This window comes from Enoplosus armatus, chromosome 21, assembly GCF_043641665.1.
Source record: "Enoplosus armatus isolate fEnoArm2 chromosome 21, fEnoArm2.hap1, whole genome shotgun sequence".
Lineage (NCBI taxonomy): Eukaryota > Metazoa > Chordata > Actinopteri > Centrarchiformes > Enoplosidae > Enoplosus > Enoplosus armatus.
The window spans coordinates 6,916,652-6,927,636 of NC_092200.1; the positions used below are offsets into that span (position 1 = coordinate 6,916,652).

The 10,985-nt window shown below is 43.2% G+C and overlaps 1 protein-coding gene across 1 annotated transcript; it reads right to left on the reverse strand.

Moving 5' to 3' along the window:
• Window positions 1-1,176: 1,176 nt before the first annotated feature.
• emilin2b (elastin microfibril interfacer 2b) lies at window positions 1,177-10,947 on the reverse strand. The gene is made up of 9 exons (XM_070928460.1): window positions 10,814-10,947; window positions 10,537-10,662; window positions 9,423-9,604; window positions 7,486-9,276; window positions 2,918-3,127; window positions 2,773-2,829; window positions 2,636-2,686; window positions 2,429-2,545; window positions 1,177-1,508 (listed from the first exon to the last, which is right to left on the reverse strand). The coding sequence occupies exons 1-9, from the start codon at window positions 10,945-10,947 to the stop codon at window positions 1,177-1,179; spliced, it is 3,000 nt and encodes a 999-aa protein (XP_070784561.1).
• Window positions 10,948-10,985: the final 38 nt, after the last annotated feature.

Here is a 10,985-nt window from a genome sequence, read left to right on the forward strand (position 1 = left end):
ATTGCGCTTTCTCTCCCTGACGTGAGAGCTACCATAAAAAAGTACAAGGTAATATTTCTAGCAGCTATGTTTTAATCCCTTATTAGGCCTTATTCACTCTACAACGGTCTTATTTCATGTGTAGAAATCTTACATGTTTGCTCCAAAGCTTAAGGATTTTGCACTAAGAAGAAAACAAAAGTGAAACGATTTGGCTCATAGTCATTTATAATAATAATTGCATCACTGCAATTTGAAAGAAAAGCACTTTCTGAACTGTGGATGCTGCTATTTAGTATCAAGTATTCTCCAAAATGAAGTTTTAGTTCGTTATACTTACAGTAGAAATCTATTTTTGATGAATTTTGAATCTAATCTTTGCTGATGATCTTGCCATTGTGGAAACAACAGTATGTTAATATTATGCCTCTTTTTGTTTTTGTTCTTTCACACTCGGTAACCATTAAATTTTAATGCATTCTTTCTATGAAAGTGATTAACTTTGTGTGACGAGAACACACAGTATTTTCTTAGTTTTTGTGTCATCATATTTCAGTTTTCAGAGAAGAATCTTGCTGCTTCAAGAGTTTTCTGTAGATTGTTGTGATTACTTTATGGTATTCCAGTTTACATTAATAACGTAAGCACAAAGTATGTTTTGGATGACTGTTTGATCTGCTGTCTGTTTGTTAGAGATGTGAGCTCTTGTCTTGTTTAAAGTCACTTTTATAGTGTCAGACTGTAGATCTACTGTACATCAACTCTGTATACATATTTACTACTGTATTAATAAAGTGTTACATCAAATGTCCTATGTTGGATGATGCTTTAATAATAAACTATTTGAAAGAACAATCAAAGCTTGTTTTGCAAATTATTGACACTTTAAATATCAAGTAAGGAAGAAACTCAGACTACTATTACCCATTAAGGCAAAATATGTATTTGTAAGATCAAAGTCATAAACAAGACTTTACAATAAAAAATCTAAAATCATTGCAATGTAAACACTATATATTAGTACTCATGATAGAAATAATCTCATTTATTATTTAGAGACTGTCATTTTTCCACTTCTTGTTGCTTGTTTCTTCTTTCCCTCCTCTGATAATATTACTATTAGCCTTAGTGTGTCCCCGATAATGAACACCACTCCCCTCTTATGGCTTATATAAGGTGTCTTTAAGAAGTGCGGGGCTACCGTTTTGCTGGGCTGGAGTAAAGAAGCACAGCGCTGAAAGATGACAGGATCTCAGAGGAGGCCGAGACGGCGAGTTTTCCAGCCGTCATGATGAGTCCTGCTCGATCTCCTCTCCTCAGAGACAGAACCAGGCTCAGTGAGGTCGAGCTGCTGCAGTTACATCGGTCATGTGACGGCGGGGCTGCCGCTCCTGACAAGAAGCCTGCGGAGTCCAACCTCTGGATGCTGCGATTGGACACGGACAGGACCGCCTCGACCCTCTCGCCTCGCTGGGCTGTGAGCACGGCCGTCACCAGGTAGCGGCCGTCTGTGGGAGCTGTGAAGATACCTGAAGACGCAGGAAGACGCTCTCAATACGCAGATTCTCACTGAAGACAATCCTCTCACATAAAATGATTCTCATGTCCACCACTTTGGCCCAGACTAAAGTATCTTAACGACCATTTGACATTCACAGTCTCCAGAGGATGAATCCGTCTGATTATAGTGATCACCTGACTTCCATGACCTCCATGAGTTTGACGTTTATGGTTTGTAGTAAAACTTCTTGACAACTATTCTATGGATTGCCATGAAATCTGGTACAAACATTTATGTTCTCAAGATGCATTGAAAATCACTTTGACGATCCCTTAAATTTTCTCTTAGCGCCATCATCGGGTCAAATTTTTTATTTGTTTAAATCTTTATGACTTAATACTTGTTTAACTAATCACATTCCGGTCAGCCTCAGCTGTACTTAAAAAATAGCATGCCAACATGCTAGACTAAGATGTTGACAATGGTAAACATTACATCTGCTTGTCATTGTGAGCATCTTAGCTTGCTGAAGTTAGCATTTACCCTCAACATCGTCAAGTGTACATATCTCACGATCACCAATAGCACGGGTGTCATATTTTTTTTTGGTAGAACTTAACAAATTGATTGCTGCAACAACAGTCGATTATTATTATTCACTGAGAGTCAGTTTCGACAGAATAATTTATTAATTGTTTCAGCTTCTCAGATGTGAAGATTCGCAGCTAAATTGAGTATCTTGTGGTTAGTTTTAATTTGGGTTTCTGGTTAATTGTGATGATCATTATTCACATTTGTTCATACACTTTATAGCCTAAACAATTAATCAGTTAATGGACACAATAACCAACAGATTAATCAATCAAACTGAATTAATGTACAAACTGTGGAGTAAAATGTAGGGCTACGCTTCATCATTTGGGCCACAGAGACTGTAGTAACAGTTACCTGTGTGAGCATCATAGTGTCCTCCATCGTTGACCAGCACCTTGTCGAATCGAATTATTCCCATCTCTCCCTGGAACGGCGCGAGAGTCAGACCAGCTGAGAACGACACCGTCTCACCTGAACACAGGAGAGGAAACATCACACGCTAACAGATGTTATATTAACAGAGGCAGGAACCTTAATCTAACCTAATGAATAAATTCTGACCTGGAGCCGCGGCAGGTTTGTGTGGTGATGGTCTGTGGGGCACGTTCACGTCTGTTGATCAAAAGAAACGTTTCAGCCGCTCTTGAAAGGCTCAGTTACGATGCAGCACAACAAAAAACATTAAAAGGAGTATTTACCTGAGATGAGTAGCGTGCTTGACTTTCCCACGTCAGTGGATTTGACTTGGGGGGACGCTATGAAATAAAACAAAAAGATGAGACTTGTGAAACAATGCTGGGAAACATGCAGAGCAGAGTGCATGTACATGTGGGTGAGTCTCACCTGGAGCTCCAGCAAAACCCTGAACAGGCAACATGCTGCCATCAGTCCCCTTGGGCAACTTGGATGAACTCATTTTGCCGGGGGGTCCCGCCTCGCCGGTCTCTATCACAGGTGGCTGCGGGAGGGAGGCATCCGGGGGACCCACCGCTGCTGCAAGGCTCTGACTTGAACCCTGGGGAAGTCCTGCGTCCTCCACAGAAACCTGAACACCTGAAAAAGACAGATAGGAAGTGAGCGATGGGGCTGAGGCTGCAGGTCAGAGAGAGACAGATGCAAGGCCAGATGTTTGGAGGTCAGATGTGTTAACAAACCAGCTGGCTTCATAGTGACACTTCAACCTCCCTCCTATAACTCTGTGAAACATAAATCCCGTCAAAAACCTTTCAATTATGAGCAGAAGAGGGAAACGACAGTTTTTATGTGTTTTTGCTCGCTGACTTCACTTTAGCTGCGTTCCATTCAGGTGTGCCGGTTCCAGTGTCTAGTTTCCTCCATTCAAACTCACTGGAGTCTGTTGTGAAGCCTATTGATGATAATAGAAAGAATAATAGAATCAATTCCAGTCTTGTGTACATATACAACGGGGTGGACAAAATAATATGTACACCTTATCATATAAAGAGGTAAGTGTAACCCTAAATAACCCTCTAAATAGTGGATACAATCTGGCATGGTGTACGGAAATTATAGGAGTATATGATTGATGCAAAATGCTGTATATGCAATATTGCCATTAATGGTCGCGCGTTGACGCCTAGCAACAGCAAAACAGTGAGTGATTATCTGAGCCTGTTATTATGGACATAAACAGAGAAAATGACAGACCATTGCCCCATCTCCCCTCATACGGTGATCAGCTCTGAACTACATGATGTACCGCTGCATTCCTGAGAACCACCACTGAGACGAACCCTGGAGTTTATCAACAAATCAAGCCTCCTGGCTGGGGGCACATAGTCGCTGTTACCCTCTGGTCTACAACGAGACAACAGGCCCCAAAAGGAAAACCGGCACATAAAAGGCATACCAGCAGCATACCAAGGCACGGCCACATGTTCAATCACCACACAGCTTGTCCCCTCACCCCGGGGAAAAGGCTAATTTAGTATAGAAGCCAGAAAAGTCTGCCTGTTAAACCCAACATGTGGAGAGGAACCGGTGTGTAACCGTAAAACAGCACTGGGGGTCTGCGTATGCACACATGTGCATGCGTTTCACTGGTCTGCGTTTGTTAGTCGTGTCGCTCCTCATATAAAGCGAGGTATGTGAGTAGTCTTTGATGGGAAGCATTCAAAACTGATTTCAGACCCAGTGCCACAAGGACAAAAGCACATGCATGTATGTATGCGAGAGTGTTTGTCATGATGAAAGAGGTGAGCTGTAAACAAATGCAGCTGGTTCTGCTGTCGACCACAACTGTGTATCCTTCCACCAAGGCAGCATGGGACACCCTGCTTTGTTAGTCACTTAGCCCCCTCAGTTCCTGCATATAACGGCCCCTTGTGTCACAAGAATGGCCACTTTGCACATTACATGCAACATAATAATGACTGCACAGCAATTTGGTGCGTGTTGACTTTATGAGTCACTGTTAGCCAAAACAAAGCGGGCTCTCAAGGCTTTGATTTAGGAACCAATAAATCCAGCCTCAGACGTCAGACAATGTAACACCTACTCTGTCCGGATAACAGGGTATAAAGTGAGCAGCCACCAAACGACACAGGCTTTATTGTTCTTGAGGGCTTTCTGTCAGGTCCCATCTTGTTTTGGTTCATGGGGTTATCATGTTTGACCGCTGACCAGAGCATGTCCCCCTCCCTCTGGTAGGTCACTGACCTGCCAGCTTAACCACAGCGCCTTGTCAGAGGCAGGAAAGCATGCTTTCTCATCTCAGAACGTCCTCATAATAGAACTCTACGCTGCCGTGTTAAGTGAGGTGAGGCCACCTTGTCAAATACAATGAGAAGGATGTGCTTCAACACAAGTAAAGGGATTAGGAAACGTACATTTACAAAAAGCTATTAGGTGGACCTGGTATTAACAACTTTCTAATAAGTCACTTTCTATGAAAGGTTGTAACTAATGGCTTTACTCATAGTTATTAAATAATTTACTAATGTTTTATACATCAGTTATAAGCCATTGATTTTCAAGAATTTTGGGTTGCCAGGTTGTGGAAAATCCCTTTATCCCTTTGGTGTTTATCGTCCTCTGGCTGGACACTTGATTTATCTTTTTAGATAGCTATCTAGTTCATCAGGTAGACACTCAAATGGGCCACTTACCTTTTGGAGAAAGCCTGCAGAGTATCTGGACCAAAATCTATTTAGTGACAACTTGGAACTCTAGACTTGATGGCTTATTAGAAAGTGTGAAACCTATAAACATTTATTAACTGATTACCAACATTTAAAACTGCATTCCTACCAAACAAAAAGGATAAACAGTAGCCAGAAAGATTTTTCATAACCTGGCAACCCAAAAGCTGCTCTTAATGGAGTATAACTGATCTATAAAGCATTAATAAATGGTTGATTAACCATAAATAAAGCTATTAGTAACAACTTATATAGTGCCTTGTTAGAAACTGGTACCAATATTTGTTTCAAACTACCTCCAGTAATGCTGTAGCTGTAGCAGTAATGCACATTCACTGGAAATATGTGTCCCACTGTTGAATGAAGAAATCGGTTTTCAAGCAAAACCTTTCTTTCATGTTGTGTCAACAAGCCATAAGTTAAAGCGAGACAGTCATGAATAGTTTGCACTGAAAGCAACAAAATAATTTCGAGAAAGACATATTGCATCTCTCTACGTCCCTCTCCTGACCCTCTCATTTAAGGTTAACAACCAGTATGACATCATGGTAAACACATTGATAAATGGCCCCTGAGAGTGTTCACACGGTTTATTTAAACAGAAAAGGAATTCAGCACTGGAAGTTAAAAAAAAGTGTGAGATAACTGCAGATGGAATTGAAGAGACAGGAGCAAAATAAAGCACTGAAGAGGGTGTGAGGAAAGGGAGTGATCCAGTAGCACCTAATCTAAACACACTGAAGCCCTTGGCTCTGAAATAAAGACGCCCATGAGTGGCCTCTGTGAGTGGATCATTGATAAGCTGTGAGCAGATCGCTCTGTAATGGACTCCTCCGAGCAGCATTTTCCAGTCTCTTCAGATAAGCAGGGAGGGAGACAATAGGATGAGGCAGCTAGCAGGGCAAAGACAAACAAGGAGCCAGTGGTCAAAATAGCCCCTGTAACACTGCTGAGCATGAGTGGAAATCATGACTAATTGTGACCCCACTTGCAAAACCTCCCAATGACAGAATGATGAATTAAATACCACATTATGACAACCACCATAGGGTGGAGTGGCAACATGCCCCAGTCATCACAGATTGGCAAAAATTAGAAAACTGGCATCTCAGAAGCAAAACTGGAAACATATCTTGATGCAAAGCCTCTGGTCTGACTTGGACTGGAACCAGAACAAGAACCAGGACTATTTTATTCCAGCTCTCCTCCCATGAGATTCTAGACTGGATCATATGCTGCATCACCTGCCCCATAAACCAGTGACTGAAAACTAGCCGGTCCCAGAGGAAGAGGCTCGGCTCGTAAACATTATGGGCGTGCTCCTAGTCCACATTTACAACTGCCCGAGTCAGAAGTCCAGCTCGGTCTCATAGGCACCATTAATGAGCAGACTCATAGAAAAAGTATGCAACATATACACTGATATGAAAATCTATTCTCTCAAATATGCTTGCAACAACAAAGCTAAGTCTTGCAATAATAACCAGCATTAATGATAAACAAATAGCCACATGATATTAAAGTAGGTGAGATCACCCTGATGCTCACATTTTATACCCAAAAAACTATACGAACACGAGTAGAGTTTATGGACAAACACACACACATATAAATGCAAACTTGGATGCACAAAAAGCAGAGTGAGCAATATTTCTTTATGCCAAAGCATTGCTCAACACAAGTGGGGTCTATTAAAATCAAGCATGTGCCTTTAATAAGTACGGCCTCGTTTAACTGAGAACATGGTTAAATGAAAATCCAACTTCCTCTCACTCAAACACTGAAACACACTCCAATATCGCAGCCTCTCCAATAACACAGCCGGCCTGTGATACGCAAATGGACTCCAGTCCAAGCAATTATCCAAAAGTTTGGTAAATATTACAGCTATTTGATTGATCCCAAGCTTCTAAAATTGAAACGTTTGTGGATAATAGATCAGACTTGGCTTGATATAAAAATTTGGTTTAAAGCAAGACCATGTAACTTTTGCTGAATAGTGGCCACAAGTGATGTTTACAGAATGATGGAAAACGCAGTGGCACAAACAGGGAGTCTGTGAACTGAGTCAGTAATGTCTGTTATACATTAGAAACAGTAGCCATCATAAGCTAGTGGTCATACCAGACCAAGTAAGGCTGTAGCAGCAAAAGCCTTGAGTGTCTTGACTTGAGCAAGAGTGTAATCAATCACACATAAAGGCAATAAAGAGGGTCAGCTTATGTTTGTATTACAGTGCCTGCAGCTTACCTGTCTTCCCAAGATTGCTGTTTGTTAGCACCTGCAGGTCTGTGGCTGCATTAGAGATGTGGTTGTGGAGGTTCTGACAAGTTCCCCTCAGTCCTCCAATATCTCGGGCATGAGCTCTAACTGTACTGTTCAGCTGGTTGACACAAGTCCACAACCCAGTGACGTGTTTATTCAGACCTTCTTTGATCCTCTGGAGGCTACCAGAGATAGGATCCAGCTTGCCGCATAAACTCTCCACATTAACAACGCGGCTGTCCATGTGGGCAATCTCCTTCCCGATATCTTCTGTTTGTTCCCTGCAGCGGTAGGCCTCCGCTTTCACCTCCCTGCCCAGATCGTCCAGGCGGTTTCTCAGTTCATGATGCTGAGCCCTGTGGAGCTCCAAAAGGTCCTTGACCTCCTGCTCAGCCCCTGTTTTAACTTGACCCCAGGTAGAGTTGAGACTATGTAAGGTCTGAGACTGCTGGTGGACTACATCTGATAGCGAGTTTTCCAACCCGCCCACACGCCCTTTCAGGGAGCTCAACTCGCCGTGTACGTTCTCAATGTTCGTGCTGTAGTTAAGGAGTTGCCCCTCCATGGCTCCAAGGCCATTTATCTGGGCTTTTAGACTTGTTTCCATGGCATCTACAGCAGTTCTGAAGCTCTGAAAGTCTTGCTGAATGTTTTCTACAACAGTCAAATTAGCCTTGCACTCCTTTGAGCACAGCTGGTCCAAAACATCGAATCTATCCTCCAGAGTTTGAACAGAGCCCTTTAGAGAGTTAATGTCCCTCTGCAGCGCACCCTGACTCTCTGGCTGACCACCAGATGGGGAGTTTGTGCTTGTATCTACCAACAAGGTGATGAGTCTGTCCTCCATGGAGGACAGCTTGCCCTCCAGACTCTCCCTCAGGTCTTTGATGACCTCTGCCCGTTCTTTCTTCAGCTTCTCCTCCACAGAGCGGCACTGGGCTGCTAAAGTCTTCTCAGATGAGTTCAGACGGACCTCAAGGTTCTCCACTTGAGCCAGAACGGAGTCAGATACCCGGGTGTCTACCTTTCCTGGATCAACCAGCTTGGTCTTAAGGTCTTGGATCTCGTTGCGGAGGTCAGTCTCTTTTGAGTCCATGAGCTCGGCCAGGCTGAGGTAGTTAGCTTCTTGTCCCTCACACTGCTCCCGAACTGATAGGATTTTATAATCGCACGAGTTCTTCAAGTCTGCTAGTTTGATGTCCATGCCCTCCATGAACTCTTCTCTCACAGCGCGGATCTTCTCGTCCAGGTAGGCACGCAGGTCTGCGTCACTGGCTGGGGGAGCTGGGGGGGTTATGGACAGCTGGTTCTGGACAGCCTCCATTAGCAGATGAATTTGTCCGTCGTGACGGTTGACGCGGCCCTGCAGGTCATCCAGGGTATTGCTCTTGGACTCCAGATCGCCTGTGACCTGGCTGATCTTGGTCATGACCTCGTCCATCTTAGTTGTCTCATGCTCAAAAGACAGGTCCTGCACCTGAATGGTTTGGGTCTCTGCGCCTCTTGCACTGGCAGGCTGTCTGAAGTCATTCAGGAGCGTAACCAGCATTTTACTGGCATCCTCTTGGAAATCCAGTCTCAGATTGGAGGACATGTCTGTCATTCTTGCCTGCATGTCGAGGACCATCTGGGACAGTCGTTGCACCTCCTCCTCCAGGTGTTGTGCACTTTGAGATCCTCCATAACCCCTCAGTGGCCTGTGACCTGTCTGACCTCCAAACTGCCCCTCCCCTCCCCATGGGTGGTTCCTCTGGCCTTCTGTTCGCTGTCCTGGAGCTATAGTTACAAATAACAGAGAGAGGGTTGGGAAACCGGAATTTGAATGCTTTTATTCTGACATTTTACCAGCAGTTACGTACTTGTTCAACTTTGTTTCACATATTTTCATGCTAGATTTCATTAGATATAAACATGTCTTTCACCTTGTTGGACTGGAATATGTCCAAAGGCAGAGGGAGCTTGAGGCAAACGCTCCACTTGGAGAAGCTTTAAGTCTTTCACCTCCCTGCAGTCGTGGCCCTGGTACCCCGGGCAGCACCTCCACTGCAGCTCTGTGACAGTCTTGTATGCAATCTTATACATGGGCCTAAAGTGTGTCTGATATCTGGAAGCATTTAACAAATGAAGGCATTAATACAGTCCGTTTTCTAAAAATCCACCCATGCTGTACAATGGTATGGTTTATAGTGTGATAGTATAATAGAAATGCTCAATATAGGACTTGGTGCAACTCTACATACAATACAATGTAAATCTGGAATCACAGCACAATAAAATCTATTTGTTGACAACCAAGACTAAATAAACAATTAATTAATCACGAGTTGGCAGGAAGCAGCTGAAGACTTTCCACCACTTCCACTCATGAGGACACTGTCGGCCCACATGGCCCTGCCACCTGATGATTAACTGCATCTCTCTCATGTGTTTGTTGCTCAGTGAACTCTGAAGCAAAACAAAGGCAAAGTCAGAGTAAAGTGGGTCCATGTTTGCCATTCATGAAGATTCAACACAGATGCCTGAATAATCAGGCTTTTTGCTTTGTAAGTCAGGCTTTTAAGATTCTTCTCATTTATATTAGTCACTATTAAGAGCCATTCATTCCAAGAAAAGAAACACCAAAGGCAAGACAAAGAAGTGCGCTGTAATTATGAAATAATGATGCAGATACACTAGTACACAAAAAAATGTGTTTGAGGTTTTAATCCTGAAAGCTTTGTTAGTTTTGGCCTTAAACTACGATACAAATTACAAGCACAATATGACAACACAACTGTAAAGATCATAGAACGAATGGGAACTTGATACCCAACAAGACTACAAAAACAAAATAAAGTAGACAATAGCTCCTAAACTCACTACCTCAGATGCACAACTGACCAAGCCGAAGATATGCTCAGTAATATCAGTCATTTTTTGCCAGTGCATCAATCCATACTGTATGAAACAACAGTATTGCCTCATGTTGTTAAAAATACTAACAAAAGCAAAGAATATCCGCCCTCCACCCAGTATCCTGGACTTCTGGGAACTTACATCACTTGTTGCGCACAGTTTGGCAGCTCCGGCGGACACGGTAGAACCTCCGGCTGCACGAAACTCTCCGTGCCTCCCACGACGGCACAGCTCACGTTCTTGTGCACCACGTAGGCGCACCAGTTCCTGCAGAAAACCGCCGGTTAAACACTCTCACTTTCCCACGAGTGACCGAATGCTTAAATTTACGCACAGAAGAGAATAAATGCGCCATCTAATCAATTAGCTTTTCATCAACACGCAAACATGATATAAACTAAAGGCATCTATTACTCACTTATTTCTCTGACGTGTGTCGGTGCCAGAATACGCGTTGCCCTGGAACATGCTATGTTGGAAAGGTGATCCACTGATGAGAGGAACAGTTATTAAAAAGTGAAGAAGTGGCAGTCCGCCGAGTCCGCGCTTCATGGTTAAAATATTTAAAAAACCCTCCCGTATCTTTTCAG

Bases quoted from the DNA above. Each gene is read 5' to 3' on its own strand.
- emilin2b (XM_070928460.1), bottom strand. From the start codon at position 10,947: ATGAAGCGCGGACTCGGCGGACTGCCACTTCTTCACTTTTTAATAACT. The intron at 9,605-10,536 runs GTAAGTTCCCAG...AAATGCTTCCAG, and splicing joins AACTGTGCGCAACAAGTGAT to ATATCAGACACACTTTAGGC. The intron at 2,546-2,635 runs GTCAGAATTTAT...TCCTGTGTTCAG, and splicing joins CAAACCTGCCGCGGCTCCAG to GTGAGACGGTGTCGTTCTCA.